Below are 14,834 nucleotides of genomic sequence, written 5' to 3'. Positions count from 1 at the left end.
AGGAACTATGAGTAGTAGAAGAAAAGGAGGCAGTTTGGTAACACATGTACCTGGTTTAGCTCATTTTCATCTGTGTTGCGTCTCTGTCGTCCATTCTTTCCTCCTCCATTGATCTTACACTCATAGCAGGCCTCAGGAGACAGACTGTCATCCTCCTCACCCTCAACAAACTGGCTTGGGAAACCTGAGCCTGTTACACAGTGACTGGATGGAGACAAACGGAGTGAAAGAGTTCAGAGTGCTGAGTGTGAGGAGTGAATTTCACGTCAAATTCAATACTCCCAGCACACAAAATGTGGTCAAATATTTTCTTGTGGTAAGATTGAATTACTCAGAAAAATGTCTAGTGATGCCACTATTCACTTGAGAAATACCAGCTGCTTAATTTTGTTCTCTCACCCCTGTCCAGCTCTGTAGAAACCTCCAGGACAGCCACACAGGTAGCCTCCATCGGTGTTGGAGCAGCCGTAGGTACAGGGGTTGGTGCCTGTGGAACATTCATTCACATCTTGGCAGCCACCAGCGCTCTGCTCAAAGTCAAAGCCAGAGGGACACACACACTTGAAGCTGCCCAGTGTGTTGTAGCAGGAGGCAGAGCCACACACTGTTCCTGCCTGACACTCATTTTCATCTGCAGGGAAAAGGGAAGAAAGCACAGAGGTTCATTTCAATTAAGGATAAAAAGTCTTTTGAAATTGCTTCTGAAACAATTATTCCAAATGATTTTATCCTATTTGGTAATTCACAGGTGCTTTAATTTTATTTGTATATAGACTTGCATGCTTGCAGATTTGTATATATATATATTAAAAAGAATAAATTCCATTGCACAGTCTATGTAATCTATTTATATTAAATAGACTGTACAGACTTTAGTGTGCAGAAAATCTTCTTTGTTTTTTTTATATTTATATTTACATGAACAGAACATTTTGCTTTAAATTATACTACAGATAAACACATAGTTGCAACCTCATAGTAAGACTTAAACTTGGAAAATGCCACACTAAATACTCCTGTTGTTCCTCTGGACTTGTCTGTAATACCCCTAATGGTGCCTTCATTTTTATTACTGTCACAGAGTCTGAGTCAGAGTAACTCACCCACACACTGGTTCCACTGGTAGTGCTGCACGTAGCCCTGAGGACAGCCACAGCGGTAACCCCCCAGCATGTTCTGACAGCCGTGCTGACAGCGGTGGTTGCTGCTACATTCATCCACGTCTGAGAAGGGAAATAAAGACTTTCATTTCTCATTATAAGTAGTGACACCTAGTACAACTCAGTGCAGCCACATTTTTTTATATATATATTCAATCACAAACACCTCAGCAGAACCATTTCATTGTGTCCATTATTTTGGAATTTGAAATGAACCTGTGCAAGAAATTTGGCTCTATAAACTGTATCCAACCAAATATAAGGGTAATTGGATCTTCTCACCCTCACACTCCACGCCTGTGGTGTCCAAAGAGAAACCTTTAGAGCATTCACAGTTGAAGCTACCAGGCGTGTTGACACAAGAGGCCCGGGAACCACACACAGTGTTCTGAGCGGCACATTCGTTGTTGTCTGCAAAGAGAAAAGGCATTTTTTTTTGTGAATTTCTGTTCTTCCTCAAGACAAAATGTTTTTTTGGTGCAGAGTAACACTGATTGTCTGTCTCTTGTACTCACCAATGCAGGCGGTCTGGTGTTGGGTGAAGCCAGGAGGACACTTGCAGGTGAAGCCTCCGATGGTGTTGACACAGAGGAACTGGCAGTTGTGCTGCTTGGTTGAACACTCATCCAGATCTTGGAGGGAAAGCAGAACACACTTAAGTACCACAAAAAACTGAATCACAGAGAGATAGAAATCCATCCTGTAAAAATTATATTAGAGCAATGTTTCAATATTTCATTTGTAACATACAAATGAAGCATTGATGATGATAATTACTTATGATAATTATCAATATAGTGAAGTAATAAACCCTGACTGCTGGTGTGTTGAAAGAATCAATACCTCACCCAAAAAAATTCGTAAAACATTATGTCATCTCCTTTATGGTGCAATTTACCCATGGATGTTAAATTCATGTTTAGACAGATATACAAGTAAATCAAGTGTCCATGTACCTTTGCAGGTCTTTCCATCTGGCTGTAAGCTGTATCCTCTGGGGCAGGAGCAGAGGTAGCTGCCTTCTGTGTTTTTACACAGGAAGTTACAGGGCTTCGGGGACAAAGAACACTCATCCATATCTGAAATATGCAGACATGAAAATTAAGAATACGGGCAGGGATGCTGTGGAAAATGTTTGTAAATCTATACCAGTGTTTTCAATGAAGTGCTGAAATTCCACAGCAATCTATGTATCTGTAACTGTAAAATGTATCAATGTATCTGTAAAATCCAAAACCTTTTAAACCGAAGCAACTGACAAGGGGGAGAAACAGGATACAGATCAGCCATACCAACGCAGGAGGTTGCAGTGAAGTCAGTCTTGTATCCCACATTACAATGGCAGCGGAACGATCCAATGGTGTTGATGCACTGACCATTTTGACATAGATTTGGCATCACCTGGCACTCATTGATGTCTGGAAGTACAGAAACATTTTAGAAAGTCACACTGCCAAACACAATTCATTGAAGAGCTTCCAGTCTTACTAAGCTTCTTTGTGGCTGCATTTATCTTGTTGTATCCAAGGGGGGAGTTGTAGGTTTCAGCAGTGAGGATCACTTCCGTGTTCAAAAAGCTGCAGTTCCTCGGCTGCCGCTGGGAGCTGGCTCCAGAAGTGAGCAATTCTCCATTGACCCCCATGTTAAAATAGCCAACGTTACAGCCTAAATAAAACATATTTGCAGCCTGGTACATTTTTTGTTTTTGGTCTCTATTGATAGTTTCCACAACCGTTTTAGTGTTATTTAGGCTTAAAATTCTTACAGAAATTAGGGCGTGGTTACGTTGAGTGACAGTCCCATAGACAGACACTGGCAGTTAGCTCTTTGCTAAAGCATCGGCTGAGCTAGGCGGCTACGTTCAGAGGCTTCCGGCTTCCTCCAGTGGTTGACAGGTGCTGCAGTGTCCGTGTTTCTTTGCCACTGTTCGGATAGGTTTTTGTGACATATGGGGCTTGTTGTAGTGCAGACTGTACTAACCGACCGTCGAAGGAGTCTGTGTTGCAGTTTTTTCGGTAAGTAAATTTCTCACTTTCTTTACCTGGATGTTTGCACTAATTAGCATGTATTAGCATATTTTGCCGGAGCAGCTAATGCTAGGAACGCTGTTGCGGTGTGTTCCGTGCTCTCAGAGTCCGTTTATTGCGGGAATACTAGGCTACAATTTTATTTGGTCTCATTTTTCTGTTTAAAAAGTCCGACATTGCATGGACAGAGCAGCTCCGTCAGTAAGTGGCTGCTGTTGTTTGTGTGCTGCTGTAACTGTAAGCGGATAGTGGATGGAGGCAGCGGTGAAAGCCGGTAAATATTAAATATTAAACATTGTAATATATCATTACTATCATAATTTTTTTTTTTAAATTGTTATCATTAATAATAATAATGTTTTAACGGTTTAATATATTTTAGTAATATGGAATAATAATGATTGTTTCACAGTTAAATAATAGGCTAGAAATAAATTCCCCCCCCCCCCACAACTCCACCAAACCCTGCAGCTCCATCTAAAACCTCTCTATCTGAAACAGTCATGTTTAAAACACAGCAGCAACATTATGGTCTCTGTTGTATGCTGTGTGTCGCGGTTACACGGGTCGAGCTAGTCGGGTCGGACTCGGGGACTGCCGTGTGGTGGATGTAGCTGTGTGTAGCTGCCGCTTAGCTTGTTAGCCTAAATGATTAGCTGATTAGCCTTAGGCTAGCTCTGTTGCTCCGAGCTAAGTGGCCGGGTTCTCGGCCGGCTGACCCGTAGAGTAACCACCTCTTCGCCAAATATGTAAAGTACACTCCCACTAAAATCCAAGATGGCGCAGCTCAAATGCCCATGGTTTGGTTACAAAATCGACTCCCCGAAACCAATGGGTGACGTCACTGGTGCTCTATGGTTGTACCTCAGCTCACTTGGTTTCCTTTCCACTTCAAATGTGTTAACACTTTATATCATCACTTGGTGTTACACTGATTCTCACCTCTTCCATCTGTGGTGTAGCCGGGTCCAAGCGGGCACATCTTCTTGTACTGTACGGTGCCAGGCAGAGGACAGAGCTCACACTGTGTCCCCCAGCCTCGGCCTGTGTTGCAGCAGCACTCAGACTTGGTCACGCTGTTCCTGTTGGTGGACAACTGTTGGCACATTGTCTGCAAAACCTCAGTGTAACAGAAGCCCTTTCGGTTGTCTGCAGGAAAAAAAATGACAAATGAGTGTGTGGATTTGGAAATGGAAGAAAGAGATCATTATTTATTTATTTCAGAAAAAATAAACCAATTAAAATGAAACTTGAATCATTCTCTTATGGACTTTTGGTTGGTGAAGCAGCAACTATGTACAATTATTCATCTGAGTTTAAAAGAAGAGTGCAGGCACAATTTCAGTTACTGTGTAACTGAAACTGTGTCTTCACATCCACAGTCCGACAACATGTTCTCCAGCAGTAGTGATCTTACCAATGCATTCAGTGCCAGTGGAGCTCGGCTCAAAGCCTTCATTGCACTCGCAGCGGTAACTTCCCACAGTGTTGACACATCGCCCGTTCTTACAGATGCCAGGCTTGGAGCGGCACTCGTTAAGGTCTGCCAGTATACAGAGCAAAGGACGGGAGGATGAGGAGAGAGGATGAAGATGAGGAAAACTCAGATAACAACAGCAGCCACCGAGTGAGGACTGAGGTAAACCTCTCACACTGGTTGAAACGTTTTTACTCACCCATACATCCCTCTCCATCTGGTCGACGCTGCATGCCAGGAGGGCAGATACACATGAAGGTACCAATTAGGTTTTTGCAGGTCATGCCCTTGGAGCTACAGTCATCCAGACCCTCTGAACACTCGTCCTGGTCTGGCAGGGGACAATAAGAAATGGCCAATAGGTAAAAATCAGGCAACTAAAACTCTCTAATCCTTTGTCAGTGTTGTCGAAGCATCACTACAGCTCACAGAAAAGAAGTGAAAAAGCAGAAATGACAAGAGTCAAGCAGATAAAAGTAACACTTTGCAAACAGGGGATTTGCTGTGTCCTCTCACCTCTGCACATGCGTTGGTCGTCTCGCAGCACATAGCCAGCAGGACACATACACTCATAGGAACCAAAAGTGTTGACACAACGGAAGGCACAAAGCAGAGGATTCTGGGAGCACTCATTGATATCTGAAATCAGGGACAGAGACAGGGAGGTTTCATTTAATGATATTGTTTAGAATGATCTCGTGCAAATGTGTTGAGTGTCGCAGTGTAAATGACTGACCTTCACAAGTCATCATGGGTCCGGGTTCAAAGCCCTCCTGGCATGAACACTCGAAACCTCCCACCACATTGGTGCAGGTTCCATTTCCACATGGGTTTCCTATGGAGCACTCATCAGTGTCTGGAGACGACAGAGAGAGGGGGTAGATCGAAGACACAATTAAAAGTAATTAAACATTTATACTGTACCTTAGATAAAAATAGATCAGGCTGGAATGCAGGAAAACGTTGAACTTGGGCGCTTGAAAATAACATCAGACCAGGCTGCTCATATTGATTTTGGTGATACACTCTGTGACATGGCAATAAAGCCCCTAGAGATCACAGTTCCTATAAAGAAGCCCAGTAGCTATTGATTTTTCTTTGTCTGCTCAACTGCTGCTGTTTCATGAGAAACACTCAAAATACTTGATTCTTCCTTTGTGATTCCAGGGTTTGTAAAACGCATTATTTATATATAGCATTAATCATATATAAAGTATGCAGATTTTTTACTTTGATTGCAGAAAGCATCTCACCAACACACTTGACTCCACTGTAATCCAGGTTGTATCCAAAGGGGCATTCACAGCGGTAGGAACCATCTGTGTTGATGCAGATACCATTCTGGCAGATGTTCGGGTTATCAAGACACTCATTCATATCTATATAAGAGAGCAAGAGAAATTAGCATATTTCAGAAATATATACAAGATCCCCCCACCTTTTCTTTAGATTCAAGGGATTAGATCAATGTTGCAGCACTCACCTTCACGAGTGTCACCCAGTCCAGGCAGGATGCCATGGCCGTAGGGACACAGAGTGTTAAAAGCAGCTGGAGAGACACAGAAAAAAAGGTCAGCTTTGTTATTTTACTAATGTCATCATGTGCATATCTCCATTACAACACATGTGTCTGTGTGACACACCATCGGTTTCTCGTGGACACAGCTCACAGGGCAGTCCCCAGCCCTCTCCAGGCATCTTGCTGCAGCAGCACTTGGCCTTGGTGGTGTTGAAGGCTTTGGGGACGGAGCATTTGCCTGCATCGAATTTCGTGAAACAGAAGCTCTCCCTGGTATCTGCCAAAAGGAAAAAAGTTTCCATAAATCCAGGAGGCTGTTGTTTTTTTTTTCTGTAAACAGACAGTAGCCTCTCTGTTATCCATCTTCAACAGTGTCTGCTGTGCCATAATGTTAGCTAACAGCTTCTCTCACCGTAGCAGCGGCGTTTGTTGTCGGAGAGCACGAAGCCCGGCTGGCATGAGCACTGGAAGCTGCCGGGGGTGTTGGTGCAGGTGCCAAACTGGCAGATGTTGGTCTCCTCGCACTCGTTGATATCTGGGAAGGGAGCAGAAAAGAAAGCAGGAGGGGAGGTGAGAATAGGGGGGTATGCTGAATGTGTACTTCTTCCTGAGTGTGTTTGTGTGGTTGGAGCAGATGGCCCAATCGCTAATGTCTCTTGACTCCTTGATGTTCTAGCGTAGGTGTTTATCAGGACTCTGGCTATTTGAGTATGTGTAGAGTATTTAGTTTGTATGAAAGTGTGTCTGTCCCTGTAGGTGTGTGTGTGTATGTTTGTGCCTTACCTATACACTGGTCATTTTGCACTTCATATCCAGCAGGGCAGATACATCTGAAGGACCCATCCAGGTTCTGACAAGTTCCTGGAGAACAAGTGCCAGGCAGACTGACGCACTCATTTGTATCTGTGAAGAAACAGGCAACACACAAATCAGAGAATGCGTTTGTGTATGTCACACAAACTGTCCTGTACTGTATGAAAGCTTGTATTCCCCAAACGTCCCTCACAGTGCCACAATTCCACATTTAAAAGCTAACTTACCAACACAGTTCTTCCCATCTGGGGTGTTCTCGTAACCCTCATGGCAGAGACACTGGAAGGAGCCAAGTCCATTGATACACTGTCCATTCCTGCACACTTGACCCTGGAGGGCACTGCACTCATCTATGTCTGCATGAACATAAACATTGAGATGATTAGGGCTCTCAAAGCATTCCTCTGACTTTGGATACCCATCAACATCCCCATCAGCAACAGAAAATTTTTTTTATTCATGCTCATGTTCTTCCTGGCATCAGCTCTGGCTTGTGTCTAATTTTCTCTGTTATACTGCCAGAGCTCAAAGATAACATTTTAAATGTAGTCTGACATATTTTCCTGTAAAGCCAAAGTCAAAACACAAGTCACATTTTATGTCTAAATTTTACTTCATGTCTGTCCAAATGTAATACTGCTACAGATAAGGGCAGCGTGTTTTTATTGGAATTTACAGGTGTAATCTTTAATAATATGACAGTTAAACACTTGTCAAGACTTTGACCTTTTAAAGAGAGCACTAAATGCTGGTGACCTTTACTAAGAACAGAGAATGATCCATACCCATGCAGTCGTTGTTGTGTGTGAGCTCAAATCCAGGGAAGCAGAGACAGTTGTAGGATCCCACTGTATTTTTACAGGTACCGTTGCCACAGGGCTGTCTGTCACACTCGTCAATGTCTAAAATAAACACAGACAACAAAATTTAGACTCAGAAAGGTTAATTGCTCAGTTAGATACTAGTTTTGCTATAAGATGATACACTACTGTAAAACATGTTTTTATTATGTGGTTAGTCTTGACAGTCATCAGGGCTATGTGTATCACGTTAGTTTTACAGTGTCCTTCTCACCCATGCACATGGTCTGGTCAGCAGTAGCCTTGAAACCATTGTGGCAGAGACAGCGATAACTGCCCTGCGTGTCAATACACTCTCCATGGCTGCACACATTAGGAATCTCCTGGCACTCATTACGGTCTGAGAGAAAGAAAAAGACATGGAAAGTAGATTAATATATATTGTAAAGAGTTGCAGTCAACAGTTTATAGAATAACATGTTGATTCATTTTTCATTTCATTTTTTTAGTCTATAAAATGTTTCTCAAATTTTAGTTGTTTTGTCTGACAATCAGTCCCAAACACAATGATATTTAATTTCCAATCACACAAAACAGAAAACAAATGTTTGCATTGTTTTCTTTGATTCATGGCTTAAATAATGGTTTGGTTATCAAAAATGTTAAGGACTTTTGTCACTCAACTAACACTTTAAGCAGTAATGTTGTACACATTATATTAACCTAACTTCACATACAGTCCCTTCATAAACTTCTGTTAAGTAAACAGCCAATATGAACTTAAATATCTGAGCAGCTTTCTCACTGTTGAGTAAATGCAAATGCTAATAGTTTTCTCTGCCCCTGCCACACTTCCTCACAAATCTACACAATCAGCCTGTCTGTCCTCCTCCTTGGTATATTAAGATAGGAAACTTCCACAAGACCTGTCAGGCAGGCTGGACTCACCCAAACAGGCCCCGCTGGGGGACAGTTTGAAGCCTGGCGAGCACTCGCAGCGGTAGCTGCCTGGAATATTGATACAGTTGGCGTTACGTTGGCACAGGTTGTCCCCGCTGTTACACTCATCAATATCTATGGGGGAAGAAGAAAGAAAGAAGCAGTAGAGATCAATCACAGGCTCTATAACTGTCTGGTCAGAACAGACTGTCAGCTTGTGGACAGCAGGAGAGAAAACACGACAGTGCCATTTTGGCTCTGGAACAGTTTAGACATTCGCTGGCAGGTTCTGGATGATTGAAGGTCCTGGCAGGTGCTCCCATTCAGAGCCACTATGCTTGTCTTTACAAGGACATAATTCATATGGGTACAGCCAGCAGTATCTCTGCTGAGTGGACTGCTTGTAAAAGTGCCTCTCGTCTAGTGAGTGAGTGTATCTGTATTTATGTTTTTTTATATGTGTATGAATCTGTGTGTGTGTGTGTGTGTGTGTGTGTGTGTGTGTGTGTGTGTTGGTGTGATATAGTGTAGAAATGGCAATAAGTGTTCTTGGCAGCAGCAAGTATATACTGTGTACTATATAAGTGACACATAAGCGCAGTGATTCAGCAGCAGGGTCAAAAGAGGAGATGCAGTGCGCTGAGGTAAAAGTGTGTGTATGTGCATATTTGTCTGAGTAGAGAGAGTGAGACACGGAAAACAGAAAAAAACAAAAGAGCAGGAACTCTGTGAAACACCACCATGTGCATGTTACTAACTGTAATTGTAACTGGATAACTAACTGTAACTGGATAAAAATTACTTTTCAGTTCATAGGTTTTTAAAGGAGACACAAGGAAGAAAAAGGAAAACTGAAACAAAGGAAAAAGTTATGTGAGTGGCCTGAGTTTTACCTTCGCAAATAAGCAGTATGTTGTTGTAGCTGAAGCCCATTGGACATTCACAGCGGAAGCTCCCAATCTGGTTTATACACACTCCATTGGCGCAGATTCCTGGGATCTCCCTACACTCATCAATGTCTGCACACAACAGCAACAGAGAACATAAAAAATAATGCATGCTGTATAATGTGCTCAGCTCGGTTTGAACTTGAAGGTACTCTGACTGACTGCCAGTGTTGACCTTGTAGTGACCTTACCTATGGGTTTGCCGGTGTGGATGTCGATGATGAAGCCAGGAGCCTGGTTTCCACACAGTAACTGGTACTCAGCTGAAAGAGTCAGGACAGAGACTCAGCGGATGCAGTAAAAAGTAGTCATGCGGTAATGTATAAACAGTTGTGCCAGTGTATGTTATTTTGAAGCGGTTGGATCCTTTCAGTGTCAGTGTTTCATGGTTGAAATGTTTTATCGACACTCACAGGTAGCGGGAGTAGGACAAGCCTCGCATGGCTTATTCCAGGCTTTTCCCACGTTGTAGGCACAGCAGCACATCTTCTTGGTCATATTGAAGGACAGCTCGTTCTCGCATGTGTCATTGAAGTTACGGTAACACACACTCTTCCTCATGTCTGTATTACAAGAAGGATGGAAGACAGTCCAAAAAAAGTAACTGCACATCAAAAGTGTTTAACTTTTAGAACTGTAATGACGTTCTAAGTTCCCTTTTAGTAGAAACAGAGAATATCTTCTTGTCAAAGCAAAGAGAAGTCTCTCCCACTCACCCATGCAGTTGTTTCCTCCATTGACTTGCATGTATTCAGGTGGACACACACAGGTGTAGTTGCCCAGAGTGTTGTAGCAGGTACCGGGTCCACAGATCCCAATGTGAGTTGTGCACTCATCAATATCTACATTTAAGGATATGATGAGAGATAATGAAAAAAAATTAAGTAAGGGCACAGTGACAACATTCTTTTTTGTCAAAAGACAAAATTCAGTGAAATTTGTCTTCCAGTCCTTACCCTCACAGATGCGCGTCTCCTCATTGAGATAATAGCCTGCTGGACACTCACACTGGAAACTGCCAAAGGTGTTAACACAGTTTCCACCCTGGCAGAGACCTGGCAGCTCCTGGCACTCATCAATATCTAGAAAATAATTAAAATGGTTAGCTCCACAGATGTCACTGATGTATTGATTTTATATTAAATTGTATGGTAGATTTAAATTCTAAAACAGAGGGCAAAGTTTTGTGTTTTGCTCTTACACTGGCTGTAGCTACAATTGCCTTTTTTTATTCAATGCAGAACTGGTAAACACAGAAAGCTTGATGATTTACCTTCAAGGATAACGGTGATGGGGTTGGGTCTGAATCCCTCTCCTCCTGGACAAAGAGTCTTATACTCCGCTAAAGATAAGACAGAGTAGTTAAAGCATGTGAGTGTGACTTCACACAAAAAAAAATCATAAAAAGTAAAAAGTAGTCATAAAAACTAATAAATAAATTTTAAGCATTTCAACTGTAACATGTGTATGTGCATGTTTGCAGTAAATGTGGTTCTGTGGTACATACTGGAGTTGGGGGCAGGGCACAGTTCACAGGGGTTTCCCCAGGCTCCTCCCAGGGAACAGCAACAGGACGCTCGGGTCACTCCGACTCCAATCTCTGCGCTGCAGGAGATTCCTCCATCACCACGTGCAAAGATATCCAGGAAGCAGTTTCCAACACGGGTGTCTGAGGAAGATACATATTCACTCATAGAGACATTTTTATGTAACAGGATGTTGTGTGACTCCACAAATGAAATTAGCAATGGTTTGGCTGGCTTGCAGTTAGACATTTTTTAACTCAAGTGTAATTTGTCAGATAAAAATTTTGAAGCCACAGTTGCCACTGATGTACGAAGATTATTCTAATTGGCTTTTAACCTGCTACGGTTAAATGTCTGAAGCATAACCGCCGCCAGTCTAAACTAAATTTCTAAATGTCATTCATTAATTTATCTCTCGTCGCACGCTTTATCATTCATGCAGGACAATTTGGTTTTCTTCAAAGCTTCTTATTCGTTAAATTTGTGTGACTCACCCACGCAACCCACTCCAGTGGGGTTGAGCTCAAAATCAGCTGGGCAGTTACACAGGTAGCTCCCTGGAGTGTTTACACACAGTCCGTTGATGCAGTTCACAGGGTCCGCACACTCGTTGATGTCTGCAGTATGCAGTGAAACACACACAAGTTCAGCAAAACACACCAGGTGATAAACATCTCTGAATGTATAGAAAAAATACCTTTTTCTTCTCCTAATTGTTCAAATTTTTATTTATGCAGCTAACTGAAAGTGAATGAAGGGGATAAACAAATGACTAAAGTTGATACATCTTTGCATAGCTCAAATATCTTTGATCTATGAATTTTGAATGGAAACATGATGCATGAATGAATACTACTATTGACAAAGATGCTCAGCCAAGTTTTTTGAGTCTGTTCTTTCTCTGCACTGTGTGATTTTAGAGACAGAGTTACTGAAGCGCTACACTGACCGGTGCAGTTTCCTCCACTGCGGTCCAGTTCGTAACCATCATCACACACACAGCGGAACATCCCTGGAAGGTTCTGGCACGCTCCAAACACACAGATGTTTTGGAAATTACACTCATCAATGTCTGTGGCAAAGACGACAGAGAGAGGGAAAAATGTTAGTCACAATATCTCAATGAAAAAAGTAGAAAGAAAGGAGAGAATAAAATGTGACAGAATGAGCGCAGCACCTTGACAGGCTTTGCTGTCTTCTGTAGGTGTGAAGCCCATCTCACACTCGCAGCGGTAGCCACCAGGAGCGTTCAGACACTGGCCGTTCTCACACAGGTTCACATTGTCTGCACACTCATCCATGTCTGAAACACATCAGATCATTGCATTAGAAAATCTCTGGGCATGAACATCACTGCACACACAGTAAATACTATCAGTTAGGATTTACTGAGGAAGTTTTGACAGCCTTACCAGAACATGAAAAACCGTCTCCAATAAAGCCCTCCTTGCATGTACACCTGTAGGATCCTGGTGTGTTGACACAGTCTGCGTTGGGATTACAGTTGTGGTCCTCTGCAGAGCACTCATCCTGATCTACAGGCAGAGTGAGAGAAATAAAAATTTGAGAGGAGAATCAACGCAATCACAAAATCAAATATTCTAGGGTGAACCAGCCTTGCACGGCAAAACTGTTGTCTTCAGATCACATTACAGCTGAGATATTCTCAACATGTACTCACCCTCACACTTGATGCCGTCTCCCACCCAGCCGTCTCGACAGCGACATTTAAAGCTTCCAGGGACGTTGATGCAGGCAGCATGCATGTCGCAGTTATGAGCCCCAATCTCACACTCATCAGTATCTGCAGGGATGTAGAGATAAATCAGCCAATAAACACACACACAGTAAAACTGGTTTTGGTTCTAGTTATTTTCTTGTAACATCCTGTGCAAAAACAAGTAACAAAAGAATATAATATTTTAGTTTGTTGGAGTGAAATTCTCTTTTGTTTAATGACATTGCAACTTTTCTCCTTACTAACCCCAGTAGTTTTAACCCTGTTCTGTATCTCCAGTTATGGAGGCCCAAACAGGCCCAGACATCTCAGCGACAGCTCAGCCCCTGATATTTGTATGTGTGTGAGTGTCTGTGTGTGCGCACCTGTGCAGCCTGTAGACCCCTTCTTGACAAAGTATCCCAGCTGACAGTGGCAGATGAAGGAGCCTTTGGTGTTCTCACAGTCGCCGTGGAGACAGATGTTTGGGTTCAAATCACACTCGTTCACATCTGGGCAGACAGGGACAGACAGACAAAGATAATATGTGAATGTTCTGGCCTTAATGCTTAACGACAGATAGTGAGACTGACAGAGAAAGTCCCCAGATGAGCAAAAAGAAAATATCAGGTCAGAGATGGAATAAATAAATGAATATGGAGGACAGAAGAAAATAAAAATACAAAAGAGGGAAAGAAGTTTAAAGACAGACAAATGTGAAAAGATAATGATGCCAGCATGTGTTTCTCTTCTCACCGATACAGGTCCTCATGTCCATGGACGCCATGAAGCCATCGTAACACAGACAGCGATATTCCCCGGGAATGTTGGTGCACTGGCCGCCATCACAGATGTCTGGCGTCTCCTCACACTCATCAATATCTAGTAAGAACCACAGAAATACATCTTAGAGTGATATAGGTGGCTACACCATGTAGACCTGATAGAAAAATATCATTAATATTTCAAAGATTATCTTCATATAGCAGACTATCATCAAACTTTTTATAATACTTGTTTTTCTGAGTAAAGAATTGACTGAAATACAGATATAATGTGCATCTCCTGTGTTTTATTACCTGCACAGGTCCTGAGATCAGGCATGAGAGCGTAGCCCTCACTGCAGCTGCACTCGTAGCTGCCCTCTGAGTTGGTGCAGTGCGTCTCACAGCCTCCATTCATAATAGTACATTCATCAATATCTGCAAAGAGAGGTCACAGTTACAGTTTAGACATTCGGATCTCTCAGGCTCAGTGAAAACAGCGTCAGACTCATCATAAGTTAAATATGCTACAAGGTCGATTGTCAACAGTTTTCTGTCTGTTATGTTTTTCCACTTACCAACGCAGCCCTGTCGGTCTGGTGTGGCCTGGTAACCAGTGTCACAGGTGCATTGGTAGGTTCCTGGCATGTTGACACACTGGCCGTTCTTGCACAAGTTGTCACTCAGCTGGCACTCATTCACATCTGAACCAGCAAACAAATATAAAGAATTATTCACGACATAAAATGTATTGTAATATAAAAAGATCAACAAGAGAAGCAAGTTTTACTGTGTGAACCTATTTTTCTGGATGTGACTGATGAGTGCACAAGCTTTAAGAATCGATTTGGATGTGCTGAGAATGATTCACAACATCCAGTGTGCCTGGATAACATCCAGTGTGTGAATGCACAGATGTGTGTATGCTCTATGAAATACGACCAACCTTCACAGGCAGAGCCATCGTTGCTGAGAGAGTATCCAGTGGGACATTCACACTCATAACTCCCCTCTGTGTTCAGACAGGTTCCTCCATGACACAATAGGGGGTTTCTCTCACACTCGTCAATGTCTGCCAATGGAGAGAGAGAGAGAGAGAGAGAGAGAGATGGAAGCAGGGATGAAGAGGGAGGAATAAAAATTAT

At 42.6% G+C, this 14,834-nt stretch overlaps 1 protein-coding gene across 1 annotated transcript in view; it reads right to left on the bottom strand.

Moving 5' to 3' along the window:
* The window catches only part of fbn2b (fibrillin 2b), a 66,437-nt gene that overhangs the window by 3,120 nt on the left and 48,483 nt on the right, over window positions 1-14,834 (bottom strand). The window contains exons 27-64 of the mRNA XM_041040093.1: window positions 14,636-14,761; window positions 14,268-14,393; window positions 14,005-14,127; window positions 13,682-13,807; window positions 13,312-13,437; window positions 12,890-13,012; window positions 12,621-12,743; window positions 12,386-12,511; window positions 12,158-12,280; window positions 11,703-11,825; window positions 11,190-11,351; window positions 10,956-11,024; window positions 10,639-10,764; window positions 10,399-10,524; window positions 10,096-10,245; window positions 9,874-9,945; window positions 9,629-9,754; window positions 8,745-8,870; window positions 8,071-8,196; window positions 7,782-7,898; window positions 7,224-7,352; window positions 6,967-7,086; window positions 6,596-6,718; window positions 6,308-6,460; window positions 6,148-6,213; window positions 5,918-6,043; window positions 5,401-5,520; window positions 5,181-5,303; window positions 4,864-4,995; window positions 4,605-4,730; window positions 4,130-4,336; window positions 2,453-2,578; window positions 2,117-2,239; window positions 1,676-1,792; window positions 1,443-1,571; window positions 1,104-1,223; window positions 400-631; window positions 51-204 (exon numbers count right to left, since the gene is read on the bottom strand). Coding sequence (XP_040896027.1) covers window positions 51-204; window positions 400-631; window positions 1,104-1,223; window positions 1,443-1,571; window positions 1,676-1,792; window positions 2,117-2,239; window positions 2,453-2,578; window positions 4,130-4,336; window positions 4,605-4,730; window positions 4,864-4,995; window positions 5,181-5,303; window positions 5,401-5,520; window positions 5,918-6,043; window positions 6,148-6,213; window positions 6,308-6,460; window positions 6,596-6,718; window positions 6,967-7,086; window positions 7,224-7,352; window positions 7,782-7,898; window positions 8,071-8,196; window positions 8,745-8,870; window positions 9,629-9,754; window positions 9,874-9,945; window positions 10,096-10,245; window positions 10,399-10,524; window positions 10,639-10,764; window positions 10,956-11,024; window positions 11,190-11,351; window positions 11,703-11,825; window positions 12,158-12,280; window positions 12,386-12,511; window positions 12,621-12,743; window positions 12,890-13,012; window positions 13,312-13,437; window positions 13,682-13,807; window positions 14,005-14,127; window positions 14,268-14,393; window positions 14,636-14,761 — 4,871 coding nt within the window. The remainder of the gene's footprint in view (window positions 1-50; window positions 205-399; window positions 632-1,103; window positions 1,224-1,442; window positions 1,572-1,675; window positions 1,793-2,116; window positions 2,240-2,452; window positions 2,579-4,129; window positions 4,337-4,604; window positions 4,731-4,863; window positions 4,996-5,180; window positions 5,304-5,400; window positions 5,521-5,917; window positions 6,044-6,147; window positions 6,214-6,307; window positions 6,461-6,595; window positions 6,719-6,966; window positions 7,087-7,223; window positions 7,353-7,781; window positions 7,899-8,070; window positions 8,197-8,744; window positions 8,871-9,628; window positions 9,755-9,873; window positions 9,946-10,095; window positions 10,246-10,398; window positions 10,525-10,638; window positions 10,765-10,955; window positions 11,025-11,189; window positions 11,352-11,702; window positions 11,826-12,157; window positions 12,281-12,385; window positions 12,512-12,620; window positions 12,744-12,889; window positions 13,013-13,311; window positions 13,438-13,681; window positions 13,808-14,004; window positions 14,128-14,267; window positions 14,394-14,635; window positions 14,762-14,834) is intronic.

Source organism: Toxotes jaculatrix, chromosome 6, assembly GCF_017976425.1.
Source record: "Toxotes jaculatrix isolate fToxJac2 chromosome 6, fToxJac2.pri, whole genome shotgun sequence".
NCBI classification, from domain to species: domain Eukaryota; kingdom Metazoa; phylum Chordata; class Actinopteri; family Toxotidae; genus Toxotes; species Toxotes jaculatrix.
This window is presented reverse-complemented; position numbering and strand designations above follow the sequence as displayed.